The following is a 24,075-nucleotide window of genomic DNA, read 5'->3' as shown; positions in this document are numbered from 1 at the left end:
TAAGCCTCTTGTTGTCAAAAAAAAAAAATTGGTCTTGAACCATCTTTTGGGGTCATGCACTCTTTGTGACAATTTGTTTGCGTTAAATCATTTAGAATGTCGCCTAACTTGGCGGCATCGCTTAGTAACTATGATAGTAATGAAGAGTAGGAAATGAGGATAAAGATATAACTTGTACATTTTTAAAATATATATTAAACATTAAATACTAGTTCTTTTAGGGGTGTAACAAGAAAAACAGAACGAAGTGATAGAAATACATAGAAAAAATTTAAAACGAGGGTTTTAGGTATAGACAATAAAGCATTAACTATTGCTGTTTCTTTAAAAAAATAGTGTTTTAGTAAACCGTGTCAACTTTGACGAAATCTCAAAAATTTACTAATCAAAATTTTACTTTTCATAACAACCTAGCGTATCTTTCCACTTTTTAAAGTTTTATATATTTTACTTAAGTTACAGAGTTCACAATTTTAAAAGAAAAGTCTATATCTGTTTCCACAACCGCCATATCTATTTATTACACGATCGATGTCTACCTCAATATTTTGGTGAATGTTCATAATGGCTATTCCTGTCAGTCCAGAGTCTTCTCAGTTTAGAGCTCTTTGTAGTATTTCCTCTTATATTCATCCTAAAATATTCGAATAAAGACCAAAATCGTCAGAAAAATATTAACTCTAATAAAGATACATGCAGGTATGTACTTCCAACTCAGTATATGAGTCGAAATACTTCTTAAAAAACAAATAATTATATGTTTGTTATTTTTGTATTTGATATGTACAGATTGGTGATTTAAATTCTCGGGGTTCCAAGCTGCGGTAGATTTCTAATTAATTTTTTTTTTTAATCTTGAGATTTTCATATATCCACTTCAAAGTTTAAATCTCGATATGTCTGTTGAGCACAAATATAAAAATTTGACTCAGATTTAGCACTAAGTAAGAGAATTGTCCTGTAAAAATTTTAGATAACTTCGAAGACCACACTGCCTTTCCATGACGAAAGTAAAACAGTTCAAAATAGGGATGATACCTTTTTATTGACAGTGAAATATAAAACTATTTAACTGGATATTTCGAACACATATACAGTGTTCATCATCAGCTGTATATTCATCTTCACTGTATATGTGTTCGAAATATCCAGTTAAATAATTTTATATTTCACTGTCAATAAAAAGGTATCATCCCTATTTTGAACTGTTTTACTTTCGTAAAAATTTTAATTTATAAGCAACTAATCGTAGAAAGGTGATTGGATAGCATGTATCAAAATAAGCATAAAAATCCTCAGCGGTATATACAGCAGTTAAGACAATTTTATGGACAAATATATGCAACCCATATGCAAAAATATAACTATATTTTGTGACTAGTTGGTATTAAGAAGGTGAGAAATTTTGAAGTAATGTTGTAGTTGCATTCAATTTCCATAATTAACACAGTTGCGTGAATTTCTACTTTTATCAACATGGTATTAGTAAATTTTTGAAAAAAAAAATCGATGCCATTCCACTGATTCAAACTGAGAATTCAGAGACCCATCTAGCTAGATAAAAAAAAAAAAATAAACACATACTTATTTGCGTTCTTTTACAAACAATTTTTCGAAAATTCATTCTTCGTAAATGATTATTCCGACCTTTGAAGAAGTGTTTCGACTCATATACTTAGTTTTAAGTTTTGGAAAAAAATAGGGCAAAATACTCTTTAATTACAAATTTTGTTGAAAAAAAAAAAGATCGGAGATATCGAAATCATTGTAACAAATATAGAAAGTGAAAACATCAATATACTGTTTAATCAAATTATCGCCCAACACATCAAATTTAAAGCGAAACATCTCATCATAAAACTTATCTAATAGCGGACAGTAGTTCGCTTTCGATGCATGATCTAATTGTCTATAGGCGGTTATGCCTCAGTATCGCTTTGTCAAAGTAGCGTTAATCAGCCATGCAAGGGGAGAATGTGACGTAAACTATGCAAATATGGTATAAATTTTTCTGGGGTTCTGACCATAACTGACTGCAAATTTTCGTCTTTTTGGCCTTCTTACTTATATTATATAACTGGATGCGTTCAAACCTGTAAGCTTAATCGCGTAGCAAGTTGCTCTTATCTAAAAAAAACAACTTATTTTAAAATTTTCAGGTATTTTTCTCGTTTGAATTCAAACATTAAAATTATTGTTCAGGCACCGCAAATATTTTTGCAGTTTACATAATAACTTTAGCGATTCTGAACTGAGCTTAAAAAATTTTTCAACTTTTTTTCATGTCTTACAAAGACATTGCTTATGCTTGTAAGAAAAGAAATTCGGTAAGGATATTTTTCTAGCAACGATTTCTACTAAGCTTCAACTTTTTTGTTTTAAGGTTTTTGAATTGTTGTAATTCCTTGTCATAATATATGCAAATATTTTTCAATTACCAGCTTTTTGCTCTTTAAGCAATTTAATATAAACTTTTTCATACATGAAAATCTTCAATTTTTCCACATAAGTATGACAACCTCATTGCAATACTGATGTATATAAAAATGACGTCACTCACATAATTCTTTTTCTTCTAAAATTAAGGCTCTTAACGGTTCTGACCTGTGTAGATCGTTTTTTAGGCCAGAATATCCGAGGATGTCAGTTTTCTCGAAAAAAATTGGGCCATTTTCGAGAAAAAATAAATAAATACATACACAATTATTACTCACTTCTAAAGATAGTATTTGAGGGTGTGACTTTGTGCAAGATTTCAATCTCAGAATTGAAATCCCAGAATCTTGGAGAAATTCCCAAAACGTGACAGCACTGGGTAAAAATGCTTTGTCTATTAACTAATAATAACAAATTTCCAAGGATTATGGATCCAATTCTCAGCGAGCGAACCGAAAAGGAACAGTAACAATAAACACAAGCAAGAATATATTTATTAAATTTAAAATCACATAAAAATCACCAGTAAATCAAGCGTTCAGGTACTATAGTGAACACTAAACATTTTTAGACAAGATAAGACTTAAAATAGATTATAATTGTCAATTTTAGCACAAGTACGAGAAACGAAATCGATTAGAAATGTTACCGTTACCCACAATTTTTTGCCACTAAAAAAAAAAATTATTAAGGCAGCTTGGAAGCAATTTGACCCAACAAATACATAGGTTTTTAAGTAAAGAACAGCACAGGATATTTATCGAATTCAATTTAGAAAAAAACTTAAGAAATAACAAAAACCATTTTTAATAATGCCACTCATTTTACTATAAGATTTTTGTTTAACTTAATATGCGTTACTCTGCTTTGATCCCAATAATGGCCTTAAAACAAAATTTTATGGCCTTAAATAATAATAATGGCCTTAAAACTTTTATATAGGTGATACTCTGCTTTTATCCCAATAATGGCCTTAAAACAAAATTTTATGGCCTTAAATAATAATAATGGCCTTAAAACTTTTATATAGGTGATACTCTGCTTTTATCCCAATAATGGCCTTAAAACAAAATTTTATGGCCTTAAATAATAATAATGGCCTTAAAACTTTTATATAGGTGATACTCTGCTTTTATCCCAATAATGGCCTTAAACAAAAATTTCTCACATCATTGATATTAATCAAGCTGAACTGAAAAATAAATGAAAAAAGTGTTAATGATTGTATAGAGTATTGGTAAGCGGTAACATATGAGGTAAGCCTTAGCGTCAATAAGAAGGTCACATGATCGTGATTAATTTAGAAAAAAACTTAAGAAATAACAAAAAACATTTTTAATAATGCCACTCATTTTACTATAAGATTTTTGTTTAACTTAATATGCGTTACTCTGCTTTGATCCCAATAATGGCCTTAAAACAAAATTTTCTCACATCAGATATTAATCAAGCTGAACTGAAAAATAAATGACAAAAAACGTGTAAATGGTTGTATACAGTATTGGTAAGCAGTAACATATGAGGTAAGTTTAAGCGTCAATAGGGAGGTCACATGATCGTGATTAATTTAGAAAAAAACTTAAGAAATAACAAAAAACATTTTTAATAATGCCACTCATTTTACTATAAAATTGTTATTTAAATTAGTATGCGTTACTCTGCTTTTATCCCAATAATGGCCTTAAACAAAAATTTCTCACATCATTGATATTAATCAAGCTGAACTGAAAAATAAATGACAAAAAACGTGTAAATGGTTGTATACAGTATTGGTAAGCAGTAACATATGAGGTAAGTTTAAGCGTCAATAGGGAGGTCACATGATCGTGATTAATTTAGAAAAAAACTTAAGAAATAACAAAAAACATTTTTAATAATGCCACTCATTTTACTATAAGATCTTTGTTTAACTTAATATGCGTTACTCTGCTTTGATCCCAATAATGGCCTTAAAACAAAATTCTCTCACATCAGATATTAATCAAGCTGAACTGAAAAATAAATGACAAAAAACGTGTAAATGGTTGTATACAGTATTGGTAAGCAGTAACATATGAGGTAAGTTTAAGCGTCAATAGGTAGGTCACATGATCGTTTCACAATTTGGTTAAGGCCGTGATTAATTGAACTTGAAAACATCGAGGTTCAAAATTGAAGTTAGGGTAGCCTTCTGTCTCTCAATTCTCTAGAGACCGTCGATTGTCAAAAACCCTTCAAATAGCACTTGTTCATTGGCGGAAATAGCAGGTTAATTATGCCAGCTTATCAATATGGTCTCTAGGGGGTGGAAGAAGCGATCTGAAACGATTCTTTCTGGCAAAATACCTTGTAAAAATTTCAGGTAGCTGAAAATATTCTATGGGACTGTTCGAAAATAATAAAATACATCGAAAAATAATTGCAATCATCTTACAGTTTATTGTCTTCTGCTCATGATAGTGCCGATTTTGTTCTAAAAGCAATATCTTTCACAGAGTACGCTTGTGAAAAAGAACTAGACATTTTACAAGATTTCTAAGCAATTAGAGGAAATACAGCAAAATCTTATTTTATAAATCTTCATAACATTTCGTATCATCTTCAAAATGCTACGGCCTGATATTAAAAGCGGTATCTTCCGCCAATGAATACTTGAGAACTTTTTAAACATAAGTTTTCGATTTTAACATGGGATTTTTGAGTTCCATCAGATCACTTAATCACGGCCTTAAATATTGGTGGTGAGTAATACTACCAATAATAATGAGCGCGTTTAATTATTGATAGTTCAGAGTAGATTAAGGGGTTATCTGGGTCAATTAAACATAACCATTTCTGAAGTCCCCACTAAACAGCTATAAATATATATTAGTTTGATGAATATTTGATATCAATACATTTTAGATTACTAGAAAATTGGCTAAAGATTACTAAATTGCAAGAATTTGCTAAGGTCAATTACACTAGAACGTAGATAACATGGTTCACTGGATCATCTTATCGATATCGTTATGGTATCGATATCGGTATTTATTGTTTAGATGGTTCATCTAATAGATAATGTAATTTGGACATATCTGGATATTATCATGCATGCATCACTCAGCAAAAGGCTTTAATCCAAATTATTATAATGATAAAAGTACCAGCTTTACTCCTAGAGTCAGAAAATGTTATCAGCATTAAAAATTTCAAATTTAGGATAAACATAGTCCCAACTACGTTCGAGCGGGTTAAAAACAATTAATTAGTTTCATTGGTTGTGATTAACATCAAAACTACTCTCTTTCAAGTTTATTTTACCTTCTAGTCTTGATTTTTTTTTCTGTAAAAAAAGGGGGGTACACACCCCCATTGACACCACTGTTGCTAAATGAGCAGCCATACTATTCACAGTAAAACCTTAAAATAGAAAAATCCAAAAGCCCAAATTTTAATGACTGAAAAACGGAAAATGATTTTTAGGCTACAATTTCTTTCTGGATGGGGGGGGATTCTTTGAATGAATCTCAGGTAAAGTAATCCCCCTGCATCAGTGAGTCGTTATGCTGACACAAATAATCGTCTTTCCCCAAATGAAGCACTGGTCAGTTCTTGCAATACCTACAAAGACATCTAAAAGGGAGTATATCCCATTAAAGCTGCTCACAAGAAAAACGAAATTCTTACTCAATTACAGGTGCATTTAATTTAATCTCAATTTCATTGAGTTTTGGCTAAATTCTTTAGCTTTCAAGTTCTTTCAGCTATTTTTCCCATATGGTCCGCCATTTCTTTTAAAATATCAATGCGATATTTATTGCCCAAAACTTAAAAAAAAGCTCGGCCTTTAGATAAGCTTTGAATGAATAAAAAAAGAACTCTGAAATTAATTTTAACCAACTAAAGAAAGCCAGATTTCAAAGGGCTTTCACAGCAACATTACATAGAGCTAGAGCAATGACATAAGCCAAGAATTTATGTTGTTATTGTGGGTAGTTTAAAAGGCAGTGCTTCTGTACCATAATCAAAACTAGACTTTAAACCGCCGGGCTGTTAATAATTAACCGCCAAAAACCGTTTCTTTTCAAATCTTTTGTAAATTTCTGTTTTAGTTTGACACCTTCCATATGGCCCGCCGTTTCCTTTGCGTTCCGTATTTTTTCGTGAAAATTTTCTACAATCTAGGCACGTCAGGTGCAATTTGAATAAAAGAAGAAAAAAAGTTAACTTTAAAACCCAAATTTCACACAGAGCTGCTGACTATAAACTTCCGAACAGCCCCTTCTCAGTTTTACTGTCCAGTAAAATTTCTGTTCTACTTTACAACTCTTGCGACAGCCAAGTTGACACGCCACCAGTGACATCTCCAAAGGCAAACTAGTCAATTAACTTTACTGCAGGTGCAATCCAGAATTTTTCCAATTTTCTTCCTAATCCGAATAAACCGTCCATGACACTAATATAATAGTAAAAAAATACAGGCACAAATGGGCCCAGATTTTTTTTTTCTAATATGGAAGCCTGCAATACTAAGGAAATCCCTCCGAACCTTGAGGATAATCTCAAATGCTATGATAACTAAAGAAGAAAAACACAAGAAATAAGCCAATTTTTAAGCACTTATTTTTAGCAAAAACATAATTATATCTAGCCTTCCTCTTTTTCAACTTATCTTTATTTTTTATATCAATTTCTTCCTATTAGTAGCCTATGAACCTTAGAGGCAATCAAAGTCTTTAGATGGCAGTTTTTGGACTAAGTAAACTAACCTACTCTGAAAATGGACTAAAAACAAAGAAAATAAAAATCTAGGGGGGGGGGGAATCCTCCCCCAATCAACGCCACTGACTCCTCGGTATAAATAAAACTAAAATATGAAAATATATAAGTAACTAACAAAGACATGTTAATTTACAATGGACTACAGACAGCATGCGTTTTTCCGAGCTCTTCGCATTCTTCTTCCATGCTGCGATCATTTTCGAGGTTTATTTTCATTTCATTTCAGGTTTATGTTTTCAGGTTATTTCAGGTTTATTTTCAATTATTTGAAAACGTCGAAAACAGGAGCACGTATCTGGTATCTAACAATACATATCTGATGTATTGTTTCTGCGCGTCTTTTCTAAAATGACGTCTTGCATATGACTCATAGAAATAGTAGATAGACTAGCTAGAATCAAACTTTCTTGTATTCTAATTGATTTTATTCTAAGAAAGTTTAGCTAGTCTATCTACATATAGAGATATATACTAGAGATATATACTATATACTATATACTAGCTAGAATCAAACTTTTAACAGTAACACTAATTGATTTTATTGTCATATGACCATAGAATCTTTTTTATTTCTCGAACACCATTCAATAAATAAAAAAAACATTTTTTCATTTCAGCTGGTGAAAGTTTGTCATTGGTGGTCATCAGCTGGTGTTTATAACTTCTAAAAATATTAAACCGATAATATAATATCGGTAGAAATAGACAATAATATCGGCCACTGCGCGTCTTTTCTAAAATGACGTCTTGCATATGACTCATAGAAATAGTAGATAGACTAGCTAGAATCAAACTTTCACTGCTGAATCTATTAAAAGTTTTATTGAAGTTTTATTAAACGGGGCGGTGTTCGTGGATTTGCTAGAATCAATTTTATAAAACTCATAGAAATAGTAGATAGACTAGATCTCATCTAGAGATCTAGATGAGTATATTATCTAGATATCTAACAATTAACAATACAGATAGAAAAATTGCTTTTACAGACTTCCATTTTTTCTAATTTCGAAAACTTATGTCTTAAGTCATGACTCTGATTGGTCAATCGAGAATTTTATGCTTGAAAGTTGAACAATGTTCAACTCAAGAAAGAATTACAAACGGCATACATAATTGGCACTGTAGTTGTGCATTATTTTGATTCTATCGACAAGTGTGGCTACAATGTAATCTGGGAATGAGAAAGAGTAGTATTATTTCAGTTTCATTGGATGGCGTACAATGAACATTCATTGTTTTGATTAAAAATTTTATTCGTTACTTATATACTTCTAGTTCTATTTATAAATGGAATGGCAGTGTCGTAAAAGAGATTATTTACGCTCCACTAGGTTTCACCAAATGAATACAATTAAACAGGCCCGATACAATTAACGTCTACTAGTATGTTAAAACGATTTTCGTTCAAATAATAATGACAAAATCCAAAAAGCACTAGCTGGTTTCAAACACTAGGAATTGTTGAAGTGTTTGAACACATACCGTATTGAACGTCGGCCAAATAAAGGGTAAGGAGGTGTATGAATTGTTGTGTACTCGTGCCCTTGAAGATCTCACACACCTGACGCTACAAATACACAATATGATTTCTTTCTTTTTTCATGGAATTTTACGTCTGCCAATATCAGTACTTGCTTTTATAATCTTTCTAAATGTAAGAGTTATACCAATACGCAATCTAAAGATTTTCATTACACTGACTTAGTCACTGGTATTTCATTATTTGACGCATCCTCTGCTGACGACGATCTTTGCAATAAATTCCAGCCTCCAAATGTGTGTGAAACCAATCACTTCGCAAATTACCGCGGATATTTTGTGCTTTCTTCGTATTGGAACAAACAGTTGAGAAGCTTGTAAGAAATAATTCCATGAGACTTCACGGAATAAATTGGCGTTTCCTAGTCCTAACAAATGATTAGATAGTGTACATTTTAAATATCCTCTCCCCACTCTATCGGTTTTATAGGTTCATGGTTCTAATTTATTCAATTTCAAGGACTTTGACAATCCCTTGACTATTTGCTGCAACAATATAATTCGAATTCCTCTTCCAACAAACAGCAGAGACAAACTCATTATTCTCCTCTTCTTTGTTGCCCCTATCTAAAACGTTTTTCACGTGATCGAACTTAAAATCCAAAATAGGTTTGGACATTTTTTTATAGTACAGATAGACAGCATTGTTTTCAGACCCACAGGAAACAAAATCACCGCTTGCTGCTAATCCAACAAAGTTCTTTTCATTTACGTGTCCTTTGAAAGTGCGGAAGGAGTTCAGCTGAGACGTGCTCCACAGCTTCAATTGGCTGTCTGTAGAAGCGGACACAATCTCAGAACTAGACACAAATTTAACATAAGAGACAGCTTTCTTATGCTCTTTATAAACCATCAGTGGACTTCTTGAATTTCGAATATCATAATAATATACACTATGATCGGCTGAACCATAGGCAAGATGGTACCTGCTTTCTGGATTAAATCTAACGCAGCATATATTTGCCTTAGCTTCGATCGTTGCAACACTGTGGCTAGCATTAAGGGACCATAGTTTCAGTTTGGCATCGTCACTGCCAGAGGCTAGCAAATTGGTATCAACACGGTTAAAATCAACAGTCCAACAGCGACGCTCATGCTCTTGATAGCTCCGAAGTCTCTTACCAGTTGAAACATCCCATATAGTTACGTTTCCTTCGTAGTCGCTACTACCAAGGTAGTTTTTATGAAAATAATTGTATGTAAGCCAACTGACTTTAGAACTTCCAACAATTTCAAGGACTGGATAATGCAATTCCATGGCACTATTAACAATTGACGAAAACTCATAAAGTTTCACTCTTTTTGTAACACCTGCAACCGCAAAATAATCACCATCTTTGTCAAATTCTATACTAGAGACGATGCTGGAGTTGTTAAAGACATCACTCGCATAGTGAACAGTCGCTAGCGGACGTAAACTAGAATAGCGTGTAAATTTAGAGAGCATATCACTAAATTCCTCAGTATCACCACTAGTATCAAGATGAAAATCATTAGTCTTCTTTTCAAGGTAAAATGCTTCTAAGTCATCCATCTGTTCATACAGCCTCTTTCGTTTTATGTCAGAGATTCCGCGGACGGTTTCAGCAACATTGTTAACTTCTGGAGCCATTTTGTACGGAATATCAGGTACAAGTGGGGATTCATTGACCTCTGCAACAGAGGGACATATACCGCGGATGCTTTCGTTGACAGAAAACTCATCACGCTCAATGAGCGCTAGTTCCTGATTAAGCCGTTCGATTTCGTCCTGCCTTTTATTTTTAATGATTGTGAGAAATTCCTTCATTAGTTCCAACTGATTCAACTTTAGATCACTTTCAAGTTGTTTTTTTCGTTCAGTCAAAAGATTCAACATCAGATTTACGTCAGGCAAGGTGACTTTGATGTCGCTGGACTGTAAACCTTCAACAAAATCAGGATAGTTCGATTTATTTATGGTTAATTTCTGATCAATTCCAAGCTTAGCTTTAGCAATTAACTCATTAAGCAGGAAGTTTGGAAATATTTTTTTCTGACACTGAAAAACAAAGTTGCATTTAGGACATCGATCTGACGTTTCGAGGCTTTCGGTAATGCATCCATAGCAAAAACTGTGTCCACAAATTGTAACAAATGCTTCCTCGATGATTTCAAAGCAAATAGGACAAAGAAACTCATTATTTCTGTCTAGTACAGTACTCTCACCAGGGCTTCCGTTAAATTTCCCTCTTTTTGGATTTGAAGCCATTTTCAAATTATCTAAAAAGTAAAACAACAGTTAATTGGTAAAAATACTAATATCCCTTTAACTTTTACACCAGATTTTAGCCTGGCAGACAGCGTGCATCATAAGAAAAAACCAGGAGGGATATTTAGAAAACTAGATGGGATTGGTAGTTAGTTGTCAAGATTTGCGCCACAACTTTTGATTCTGGAATGCATCCGAAAATAAAATCAATGTGAACCGGTTTAACAACAAATAAATAAATAAACTTCTAGCACATTTTATATAGTAAAAGAGAAATATTCTGCATTACGATAAAAAAGGCCTTTTTAGCAAAAATACATTGACCAAGTATAAATCAATATTTAACAATAGCTAAGAGCTCATATGGCACTTGTGACGAGGTTGGAAGAGCCAAGAGCTCATATGGCAAGAGCTCTGAGAAAATTCTAACAATCAATAGATTGATATAAAAAGAAAATCAGAGGCTTAATGCCGGTCGGGAATTAAAATGAGAGCCCTGAGGTCCTTCTAAATATCAAAATTCATTTAGATCCGATCACCCACTCGTAAGTTAAAAATACCTAATTGCTTCTAATTTTTCCACTCCCTTCAGCCCCCCCAGATGGTCGAATCGGGGAAAACGACTTTATCAAGTCAATTTGGGCAGGTCCCTGACACGCCTACCAAGTTTCATTGTCCTAGCACGTCCAGAAGCACCGAACTCACTAAAGCATTGGACCCCCCTAACTTCCCCAAAGAGAGCGGATCCAGTCCGGTTACCTCAATCACGTATCGAAGACATTTGCTTATTCTACCCACCAAGTTTCATCCCGATCTCTCCACTCTATGCGTTTTCCAGAATTTCCGGTTTCCCCCTCCAGCTCCCTCTAATGTCACCAGATCTGGTCGGGATTTAAACTAAGAGCTCTGAGACATGGATTCCTTCTAAATATCAAATTTCATTAAGATCCGGTCATCCGTTCGTAAGTTAAAATACCTAAATTTTTTCTAATTTTTCCGAATTAACACTCTCAACTCCCCCAAAGAGAGCGAATTCAGTCCGATATCTAGGATTTGTGCTTTTTCTTCCCACCAACTTTCATCCCGATCCCTCCACTCCAAGAGTTTTCCAAGGTTTCCCACTTTCACCTCCAACTCCCCCCAATACCACCAGATACGGTTGGGACTTAAAATAGGAGCTCTGAGATACGAGGTCCTTATAAATATCAAATTTCATCAAGATCCGGTCACCTAATCTAAAGTTAAAATACCTTTTCAATTTTTCCTCTTCCTCCAGCCTCCTAGATGGTCAAATCGGGAAAACGACTATTATTAAGTCAATTTGTGCAGGTCTCTGACACACCTACCACTTTTCATCGTTCTAGCAGGTCCAGAAGCACAAAACTCGCCAAGGAAATCCCCCCCAAAGAGAGTGAATCCGGCCCAGTTATGTCAATCGCGTATCTATAACTTGTGCTTAGTCTTCCCTTCATCCCGATCTTTCCACTCTAAGCGTTTCCCAGGATTTCTGGTTTCCAAGACCCCCCCCCCCTTCAGCCCCCTAATTCCCCCGATCCGATTCGAATTGAAAATGGAGCATCTGAGATATAAGATATTTCTATATATCAAGTGTCATTAAGATCCAATCACCCATTCGTAAGACAAAAATACCTCAATGTTCATGTTTTCCAAGATTTCCGGATTCCCCCTCCAAATCCCCCCCCCATGTCAACGGATGTGGTCGGGATTTCAAATAAGAGCTCTGTAGCACAAGATCCTTCAAAATATCAATTTTCATTGAAATCTGATCACCCGTTCGTAAATTACAAATACCTAATTTGTTCTGTTTTTCCCAACCCCCGAAGAGAGTCAATACGGTCTGGTTATGTCAATTACGTATCTCGGACTTGTGCTTATTCTTCCCACCAAGTATCATGACGATCTCTCCACTCTAAGTGTTTTCCGAGATTTCCAGATTCCTCCTCCACCTCCCCCCAACGTCACCGGATCCGGTCAGGACTTAAAATAAGATCTCTGAGACACGAGATCCTTCTAAATATCGAATTTCATCAGCATCTTACCACCCGTTCGCAAGATAAAAATACCTCATTTTTTCCAATTTTTCGAATTAGGTCCTCCCCACAACTCCCCCAAAGAGAACGGATCCGGTCCCGTTATGTCAATCACGTATCTAGGACTTGATCTTATTCTTCCTACCAAGTTTCATCCCGATCTCTCTACACTAAGTTTTTCCCACAATTTCCGGTTCCCCAATTCCTCCCAATGACACTGGATCTGGTCGGGATTTAAAATAAGAGATCTGAGTTACGAGCATTAATATCCGATCACTCCTTCGTAAGTTAAAAATACCTAATTTTTTCTATTTTATCAGAATTAAACCTCCCCCCAACTCCCTACAAGAGAGCGGATCCTTTCCGGTTATGTCAATCACGTATCTAGGACTTGTGCTAATTTTTCCCACCAAGTTTCATCCCGATCCCTCCACTCAAAGCGTTTTCCAAGATTTCCGGTTTCCTATTCCAACTCCCCCCAATGTCACCGGATCCGGTCGGAATTTAAAATAAGAGCTCAGGAACGATAGTCTTCGAAATTTCATTAAGATCCAATCACCCACTCGTAAGTTAAAAATGTCTCGTCTTTTCAAATTTTTCCGAATTAACTGTCCCCCCACTTCCTACCCCCACGCAAATGGTCGAATTAGGGAAAAGACTATTTCTAATTAATCTAGTCTGGTCCCTGATACGTCTGCTAAATTTCATCGTCTTAGCCTATCTGGAAGTGCCCAAACTAGCAAACCCGGGATAGACAGACCAACAGAATTTGTGATCGCTATATGTCACTTGGAAAATATCAAGTGCCATAAAACCAGATGAGATTGTTGACCATTGAAAGTGACTCTAACATTAGTTAAGACGCCTAAATCAAACCGGGTTCCATTAAAGACCTGCAATTAATTGCTGTAAAATAGAGAGAATTAGTTAAAAAGATTTAGTCAAAAAAAAGGTAAAAAGAGCATGCATAGGTAAACAGGTCGCCACCCTATTTTATGTTCAACAATTTTATATCTTTCCATATTCTCACAAATCTACTCGACAGGGCCTAGGAGCAGATACAGAAATTGTATTTGAAGGGGGGAACCAAAAAAACCTGTGTTCTTCCATCAGTATTTTTCACCCCTAGCACCCCAGTAATTAGTCCCGATCCTGACCCTTTGGAGGGAGGCAGTTATCCTATTGCCGCCCCCTGGATCCACCTGTGACTAGGCCTATGAAGAGGCAAGCTGAAAAAACTAGGCCTAGACAAAACCAATATAATATTCAGCGATATAAAAACAAAAACTAGCACAAACATTGATATACTATTGGCCCACGGGTTTTTGAAATACACTTATCTATCTATATCTATCATTGATATACTATTGTACTATGCTACTATAAATAAAATGAAATTTTATAATTTCTTATTATTAAATTCATTAGGATATAGACTAATATGATACCAATCAAACAGTTCATGGTAACGAACTGTAGTAAGGAGCGACCCGGCTCAATAGTAACCAAAACTCTAAAAAATGGAATTTTGATACCAATACATACATCAAAAGAATCGCATTTTAATGCTGATTTTAAATATATAAGTTTCATCAAGTTTAGTCTTACCCATCAAAAGTTACGAGCCTGAGAAAAATTGCGTTATTTTAGAAAATAGAGGGAAACGCCCCCTAGAAGTCATAGAATCTTGACGATCTTAAACGAAAATCACACCATCAGATTCAGCGTATCAGAGAACTCTATTGTAGAAGTTTCAAGCTCCTATCTACAAAAATGTGGAATTTCGTATTTTTTGCCAGAAGGCCGATCACGGATGCGTGTTTATTTGTTTTTTTGTTTGTTTTTTTTCCCAGGGGTGATCGTATCGACCCAGTTGTCCTAGAATGTTGCAAGAGGGCTCATTCTAACGGAAATGAAAAGTTCTAGTGCCCTTTTTAAGTGACCAAAAAATTGGAGGGCACCTAGGCCCCCTCCCACGCTAATTATTTTACCAAAGTCAACAGATCAAAATTCTGAGATAGCCATTTTATTCAGCGTAGTCGAAAAACCTTATAACTATGTCTTTGGGAACGACTTACTCCCCCACAGTCCCCGTGGGAGGGGCAACAAGTTACAAACTTTGACCAGTGCTTACATATAGTAATGGTTATTGGGAAGTGTACAGGCGTTTTCAGGAGGATTTTTTTGGTTGGGGGAGGGGTTGAGAAGAGGGGGATATGCTGGGGGAACTTTCCATCGATAGTTTGTCATGGGGGAAGAAAATCTCCATGAAGGGAGCACAGGATTTACTAGCATTATTTAAAAAAAAACAATGAAAAAATAAATATGAAAAAGTTCTTTCAGCTGGAAGTAAGGAGCAGCATTAAAACTTAAAACAAACAGAAATTATTACCCATTTGAGGGGCTCACCTCCTCCTAATACCTCGCTCTTTACGCTAAAGTATTTTTAGTAATTTCAACTATTTATTCTACGGCTTTTGTGATTCTGGGGTCATTCTTAATGAATTGGGACATAATTTAAGCTTTAGTGTAAAGAGCGAGGATCTGACAAGGGGGCGAACCCCCTCATATATGTAATAAAAATATGAGAATACAAAAGTTCTTTACGTAAGCTAATTTATAAGTTACGTAAATCTTTTACTAATAAAAATATTCGTAAAAAATTAAAAATTCTAGTTGCCTTTTTAATTAACCAAAAAATCGGAGGGCAACTAGGCTTCCTCCCCCGCTCTTTTTTCTCAAAATCATTCGATCAAAATTATGAGAAAGCCATTTAGCCAAAAAAAAAAATGCAAATTTTGTTTTAATTATTCCTCTGCGGAGAGCCAAAATCAAAACATGCGTTGATTCAAAAACGTCCACAAATTAGAGTCAAACTTTAGCGTAAAGAGCGAGGCGTTGATGAGGAAGTAGCCTCTTTCATATACGAAGTAATTTCTGGTCGTTTTAAGTTTTAATGTCGCTCCTTACTTTCAGTTAAAAAAACTTGTTTTTTTATTTAATATCAAACTAAAGCCATAAACCTGTAGATTGGTTTACATCGCGCTACTACAATAAAAAAACTAATGTACCTTCGTAAAACTTACTATACAATTTAATATAATTCTAAAATACATTCTATAAATCCTGATAATACTTCTCATTTTTGTGTTTGTAACAGCAAGGCGTTCAAGAAGTTGTACTATGCAGAATATATCTATATATATATGTATATATATATATATATATATATATATATATATATATATATATATATATATATATATATATATATATATATATATATATATATATATATATATATATATATATATATATATATATGCAAAGCAAGAAATTTGCACATTTTTCTGAAGGATAAAAATTCTGGATATGAGCAGTAACAGTGGCAAGAAACTATCAGGCGATAAGTGTGCTAATTGTTTACTAAAAGAAATGACAATACCTGTACTCCAAAATTCCATTATCTTCCCGTTTCTCCCCCGATTCTTTATTATATTTATTATATGCCCCGCCCCACCAAAAAATTTTTTTATCCGACTTGCAAAAACGTAACACAAATGATTATAAGCAACTTTCTGACGCAGTATTAAGACTTTTTTGTACCCCCCCCCCCGAAAAAACCCTTTCGCAGTTTTGCTCCAGCAGCTGTAAGTAAAATTCGGCTCTACGTAAGTAAAGTCGAATCTAAGGAGACACATACTGCTATGACTGATACCTGTAGTTTTTAGTCATAAAATGAGTGACTATTATTCTATTATTAATACCCCCCCCCCAACCTACACAAGAATTGGCAGCTTCCTTATTCATCCGTAGCCCTAATCCCTGTCTATCTACCCCAACCTTACGAAATTTGTCCATTGTCTACATATAGCACTTGTTATTAGTAAGTATTCAGATATCTTTCAGGGAGGGGGGATTTTCCACAGAGAATTTTCCACGAGAAGGGAGGTTTCTGGGGGTGGAACTTCCAGGTAAAATTTTAGACTGGGGGAATTTACCAGAACTCCTACATGAAATTCTTTTAATTGAATCTACTCTCTCCTCACCACCTCAATTTTAAATGTTGAGATGTTCCCAGGGAAATTTGCTGGAGGTTCAATTGTATGAAATATTTTCCATGGGTTGGATAGGACATTCTCGATCTGTGGGGGCAACTTTCCACTGGGGAGATTTCCAGGAAAATTTTTACCAAGGAGGGAGAATTTCAAGCTTGTTGTGGAATCTGTAAAAAAAAAAAAACTACTCGACTGTGCAGTGCAGCTTCTCTGATAGATTTATCAACTTACAGAGGTTATTTTATGACTACAAAAAGTTCTAAGGTATTGAAAAAAAATCAGTTGTATTAGAAAGGTTAGCATTCTCAAGTAAAATATTCAATAAGAATTGAAAGTGAAACAATGAACTTGAACCATTGTTGAAAGACAAATAGCATAAATGCAATGCAGTTACAGGGCTAATATGTTTAATATAAGAAATTAACTTTTTAAATATGTTTAAAAACGAAAAACTGTGCATAAAGCTGCAATAAAAAGCCATAATTACTTTAAGTGGAATAGTTTTTACATTAGAACTATTCCACTTATGAATATAATATTAATATAATATTCCATTATGTCAATAGAATGACATTACAAAAGTACCTTCTACCCCTGCTTCAACAACCGGAACAGTAGGAGTCACAGAAGCATCTTTATCAACCCATTTGTCAATATACTGGGTCACTTTCTTCTACTTTCTTTTTAAATATCACTGGGTGTGGCAAGTCAAATACTAACAAAAAAGCTTACACAACCTTAAACCTGATCACATACAATCACAATAAGTATGGAAGAGTTCCAGAGACACAAGCAAAAGGATGAAGTGACAAAGAGAATAACAACACTCAGCTAAGGACAAAATTGATATTTTGCACTGCTTCCAATATGTTATGGAAATATATGCCAAAAACTCAAAGGGACTGATGAGAGCAAGAAATTGAACTCTAAAAAATCCTTTTGGAATTTCGGGGGGAGGTCGGTATGCCCCCCTAAATACACCAGTGGATGCAGTAGTTTATTGGGTAGAGGGTCACCAGTGAATTTGGCTTACTGAAAAGGGTTTATCTGAGGAGGTTTTGTTTCACTATGATGAAATTCAAGGCCTAAATTTACTATAATAGTTTGTCTACTGTATTGCACTTGTCTCATACTACTTTTAATCCAATTCGGAGTACATTTAATGTTTGGTGCCCTTCTTAAATTACCAAAAGAGAAAACATGTCCAACACACATAATTAACAGACATTCTTTAAAAAAGTAAACGAAAAGCCCTCCTCACAAATAAATTTTACAAAGGTGGCAGAAAAAAATCCAAATGACAAAAAAAAATTCATACCTACAAGGTGGAAAATCAAATTTATAGTGAGAATCTCAAATAGTTAATATCTTCCCAGACTTTGAAATATCCAAATTACGATTAAACATGGTAAAAGATAAGCACCTTAAATCATTAGCTCAAACCTGGCAAGACTTAATAACAAAATTATAATTCCTGTCTTAACTTAAAAAAAAAAAAAATATATATTCTTTAAATTTTGGTTAAAGTCTACTTTAGTTTTACTCTAAGTTTTGAAAACACAATTGTCTTAAACTTGTCACTAGGTTAAAAAAAGAGAAAAATCCCACAAAAATGGATTTGAACCATAATAGGAGTAAGGTATAAGTAGGAGTGAAGGCTCATTTTCAGTAAGGCATGCTTCACTTTTCTTTTTTCCTGTTTTTTATTCAATTTTACTGCAGTTTTAAGACAGAGATCATATATAGAGATAATTCAGATAGCCATTGACTTTTAGAAACACAGCTTTGATGAACCAATTGACAGCCATCTAGAGAGTTCTGAAACAGGGATGTGTCCCTATTGGCACTGAGAATCCTGTAAGTTATAACCTGCAATGCCTAAGATAACCAAGATCCTCTCATCTGGAAATTTCCCTCAATTACTGATGAGGAAATAAATACAAAATTAGTAATTGCACACAGTGCAAAATAAGATTGTGACACACAGGGAGGGGGGAGTGACACCCTCTAGATTTTGAGTACACTTTTGAAGTATTTTCAGTTAAAATGAAACTCTTGGGAATTCTCATTGAAAAACTGACAAATTTGTACCCTAAGTTTTGAAAATAAATTTTGCCCCCACCTAAACTTTCATGATTTGACAACATTGTACATGTTACAGGCAAAGGCTGACTGGAAAATATTGGGGTTTTAGGAATACCAATATTTTCCAGCAGAGATGTCACTTGACAATAAAACCCTTCATTTGCTCATCATTGTGGTAAGGTCTTACTTCTTTTAACAAAGAATGCTTTTAAGGGAAATCTCAGGATTAAGATCTTATTTATTTTGCCATTTTTTTTTGAAAATGTCTTTCATTATTCTGCTCAGATTAGCAGTCTTAAAACAATGCTGAGTACCACCAAGCTCTTAAAGGGCCTGATCAGACTGAAGTTGGAATTTGGGATGTATTTTGCTAAGCCAGTAACTAAAAGTGATATATCAAATCTAAAATCAATACAGTAACATGCAACTACAGGCATAAAGGGATTTCAACATCTTACATATCCTACCCAATTACATAAGCTCAAACTATCATCCCTCACATATAGATGTAGGCAAGGAGGTGTAATAATGACATACAAGTTAGTACGTGACTGGAGTGTGATCCCCAACCTGTCCCAGATAGTCAGTTCACCAAGTACTAGCAGCCACATGTTCCAGATAGTCAGTTCACCAAGAAAACAAGGTCACCCCTTGAAGCTTTATTGAAAACATGCTAAAACCAGGCTGCGTTCTATTCTAGCCACGTAGTCAGCCGATGGAACTCCCTTAGCCAGAATGCTATTATATCAACCAGTGTTGATGCCTTCAAGTCTGCAGTTGACAAAGACTGGTACAAGAAACCTTTGATCACAATATGGATGCACATGACAAGTTGAATAATCATCATCAGTGACTGGCATTCATAGGAAATATCATCAGCACTAGCAAGTACAATTTACGTAATTTAGTAATTTAAGGTAAAATCATCAAAATTCTCTCATGATTGTTCTATGTGGCTGAAAAACAATGTTCTTTGCACTTTTTGCTAATATCAGTGAGCTGTAAGATCTTAGAACAATGACAAATTAAAGAATGGTAATCTGTACAGAAAGATGTAAGATATTAGTGGTGAGGAACAAGATTAATAGCTGGAATAATGTAGGCTTCCAATTTTTTAATGAGGGAACACACATAATATATGATACACTCCTGATAAACACAATAATTTTGTTTAACCTGAATTCAATGAGCTTATTACAATTAATTTTTGGCATTCAATATGCACATACAGTTATTGAATTGCAAACAATAGCACTTTTAGGTATATTTTGTGAGAGGTCAGATGTTCACCAACAAAATACTTGGATGCAAGGAAATACTGAGGTTCCTCAACTTGCTTTTAGTAGGTCTTCTTTTTCTCTTGTTTATAGAGCTTCTGAGCTTTGGAAACAACTTGGTAATGATATTAAGGATAATGGTAATTTTAACCAGTTTAAATCTGATTTATGTGTGGAGTTGCTTGGTAGGTATGCTATATATATTTTCAGTTGATTATTTTTCTATGTTTCTTATGTTTTGTTTTGCAGCTTTATATAGTAGACTTTTGTTGTTTAGGCCTATTTTTATGTTGGTTTTGGTAAATAGCCTAATACTCCATACTTTTTTTTATTTTAACACATCCTTGCAAGCTTTGCTTTTGTTGTACTATTATAAAAAATGATTATTTTCAATAAAATTGTTCTAATACTCTAGTACTACTATTGAAATCAATTTTTAATTATTTTATTACCTGTTAGTTAAAGCTATTTAATTAATTATTTGCTTGTTCTTTATTAGAACTTAATACGCTTTAATTTGTTCTTGTCTAGACAGAAAATTCTTGCTGTGTTTAAACTATCTATAAAAATCTTCCTGATAAAATCTTTCTTTAAAGGTGCTGTAAGGTAATTAATTCTAATATTTGTTTTTATGTAAACTATAATTTTTGGTATGATAGGAACACCACAGGCATATAAAAAGAGAAAGTTAGACAACAAGACTTTGACCATTTCTTCCAATTTTAAAATTGCTTGACTAAAATGAATTTTGCTGTCCAACAGTGATAAATAGAGCATAATATTTACATTTGTTCAATAATTAATTAAAACAGGGTTAGTTTTATCTTCCATAAGCCATTTTGATGATAGTTTCAAAAAGCATTCTTTGAACTCTAGTGACAAAGCTTAGTCCATAACATGGGCATACACAGCTTCTTCTTTAGGGGGGGCAGCCAATTCTCTGATGAAGGGCAGGGGGAGCTGAAGTTATATTGGCAGTTCACACAACCCTATATTGCCAGCAAGTTATACAAAATCTATGAAATCTATATATTTTTTTTTTTTAGAACAATTTTATTGGAAATAAACATTTCTTAAGCAATAGCACAACATAAGCAAAGCTTGCAAGGCTGTGCTAAATTCAAAGAAAATAAAGAGACAACATGGAGAACCATATACCAAAATCAACAAAAAAAAACAAAAAAAAACATAGATAATACACTACCTTGCATGACCCCAAGACAAAAAAAAACAAACAAAAAAATACATAAATATTATAAATGAATAACCTATGTAAAATTTATTTTAGTTAATCTGTTTCAAAAGTATACCTATCGAGCAACTCCACACGTAAATCAGACTTAAACTGGCCAAGGCTACCTATTTCCTTGATATCTATACTCAGTTTATTCCAAAGTTTTGAAGCTAAGTAATCACCAAAAATAATAAATCATCAGTAAGGTTCAGCATTAACCTTCTTGGATTAGAGCTAAATCTTTCCAAGAGATTATGGATAATTGCTTCTTGTTTGACTTCTATTCTGTCACCAAGCTGTTTATTTCTAGCTTTTATGACCATCTACCTTTTTTCAACTGCTTTTTTGACCATATCTAGAAAGTTTGAAGTTCTAAAGGGGGGGGGGCAAACTTTGTTTTATTATAAATCCATTTTTTAATGTTAAATCCACAAGCACTGATTTTCCACAATTAAGTTGGATAAATAAATTTTACCAATGTTATGCTGTTTTCTTCTTCCTTGATGTTGAATTTTCAATTAAAGTGTGTTTTCAGTTGTTTTTGATAAAATAATACTATGTTTTCTTAGTGTAAAAATTATTTCTAGTTAGATTAGGTCAAAAAGTGCCTAAATTTGTGATAGAAATGATTATTATATTTGTAAAGAACATAAAAAAGGCATCAAATAGTTTTAGTCAAATGAAATAACAGTTTTATTCATTTTACCCAAATTGTAGAACAACCAATTGCTCTCTGAAGCTTGGATTGACAAGTTTCTGATGAGTCAACATCATTCAAAATGACTGGATCATTTGAAGAAATTTTGGTACTTGTTTGTTAAACATAACATCCTCAAGAATTATGCTGGGTAAGATCTAAACAAAACCAGTTTGAATCAGTTATGATTTGCTCATTTTAAGTGAGGAAACCATAACATAGTTATTATTTTAATTAAATATTTAGAAGTGGTTAGGTTAAAGCCTAATGCATTCTGTGTGACCTGCTTTCCATAATTCTTTGTTATAGTTTCCATAATTTTGTTTCTAAAGTATTATATTATTATCATGTTTTGGTATATTGCATTAGGATTAACCTAACTTCACTTCTTAAGAATGTTCTGTTTAACAGACAAGTAAGAAAATTTTGTTAAAGGTATAGCCTATTTGCAAAAAGAATATCACTAATGAGTGTAGTATTAAAAGGTAGAGGAGTCATAACTCCTCTATAGGGATCGTCTGTTTTTCAGAGGATTGTTATCAGCCACTGAATGGTACTAGGCTATTCTTCTGTTATTATAGGCTAGTGTTTCTTCAGAGGAGGGCATCAACAAGCATGATAACCTACCATGAGTTGCTGTTTAGACTCTTGCCAGAAACTAATGAACAAAGTTAAATTGAAAGAAAGAGCCACATAAACATGGCCTTTAGATGACAAGAAAACTGTGACAAAATTTCCCCATTTGTTTATTTACACGCCTAACCTCCCAACGACGACTTTTTCTCTCGGATGGTTTCTTCTTAAGATTTGTTCTTAATTTTGTTCGTAATATCCAGGATCACCACTGGAACGCAATTTAAGGTCCATTCAGAGCCACTGAAAAGTACGGCTTTGAAAAATGTATTGCCTTTTAAGCTTATTCCATAAAAAAACTAGTTTTTTTAACTGAAAGGAAGGAGCGACATTAAAACTTAAAACGAACAGAAATTACTCCGTATATGAAATGGGTTGTCCCCTCCGCAATCCCTCACTCTTTACGCTAAAGCTTTTAAATGTATTAAAAAGCAGAATTGTGGCAAAGAGTCAAACTTTAGCGTAAAGAGCGAGGGATTGCGGAGGGGACAACCCATTTCATATACGGAGTAATTTCTGTTCGTTTTAAGTTTTAATGTCGCTCCTTACTTTCAGTTAAAAAAACTAGTTTTTTTTAATGTAATTTCTGAACGTTTTTGCATTAATGCATGTTTGATTTTGGCTCTCCACACATAAATTATTAAAATGAAATTTGCATATTAATTCCTTTTTTGGCTAAATGGCTTTCTTTTAGTTTTGATCAGACGATTTTGAGAAATAAGGGATGGGAAAGGAGGCCTAGTTGCCATGCAATTTTTCGGTTACATAAAAAGGCAACTATAAATTTTTATTTTTAACGAATTTTTCTATTAGTAAAAAATATACGTAACTTAAGAATTATCTTACGTAACAAACTTTTATATTCTTTAATTTTTATTATGTATATGAGAGGGTTTGTACCCTCGTTAATACCTCGTTCTTTACACTAAATCGTAAGTTTTGTCCCAATTCTTTAAGAATGACCCCTGAATCAGAAAGGCCGTAGAATAAATAGTTGAAATTACTAAAAATACTATAGCATAAAGAGCGAGGTATTTATCTCCTCCTAAATACCTCGCTCTTTATGCTAAAGTATTTTTAGAACCCCTCATA

General features: G+C 33.7%; 1 protein-coding gene across 3 annotated transcripts; it reads right to left on the bottom strand.

Annotated features, from left to right (window-relative positions):
* Positions 1-2,912: 2,912 nt before the first annotated feature.
* Positions 2,913-23,179, bottom strand: LOC136026874 (E3 ubiquitin-protein ligase COP1-like). Of its 3 annotated transcripts, XR_010617433.1 has the most exons (3): positions 22,978-23,153; positions 3,850-10,959; positions 2,913-3,584 (listed from the first exon to the last, which is right to left on the bottom strand). XR_010617433.1 is itself a non-coding variant. In XM_065703663.1 (2 exons), the coding sequence occupies exon 2, from the start codon at positions 10,946-10,948 to the stop codon at positions 9,164-9,166; it is 1,785 nt and encodes a 594-aa protein (XP_065559735.1). In that variant the 5' UTR covers positions 10,949-10,959; positions 23,114-23,179; the 3' UTR covers positions 2,913-9,163. The 3 variants fall into 3 exon arrangements, 2 of the variants coding, with proteins under 2 accessions (XP_065559735.1, XP_065559734.1); XM_065703663.1 differs by having other exon boundaries at positions 2,913-10,959; positions 23,114-23,179; XM_065703662.1 differs by having other exon boundaries at positions 2,913-10,959.
* Positions 23,180-24,075: the final 896 nt, after the last annotated feature.

This window comes from Artemia franciscana, chromosome 5, assembly GCF_032884065.1.
Source record: "Artemia franciscana chromosome 5, ASM3288406v1, whole genome shotgun sequence".
In the NCBI taxonomy this organism is placed as follows: Eukaryota; Metazoa; Arthropoda; class Branchiopoda; order Anostraca; family Artemiidae; genus Artemia; species Artemia franciscana.
This window is presented reverse-complemented; position numbering and strand designations above follow the sequence as displayed.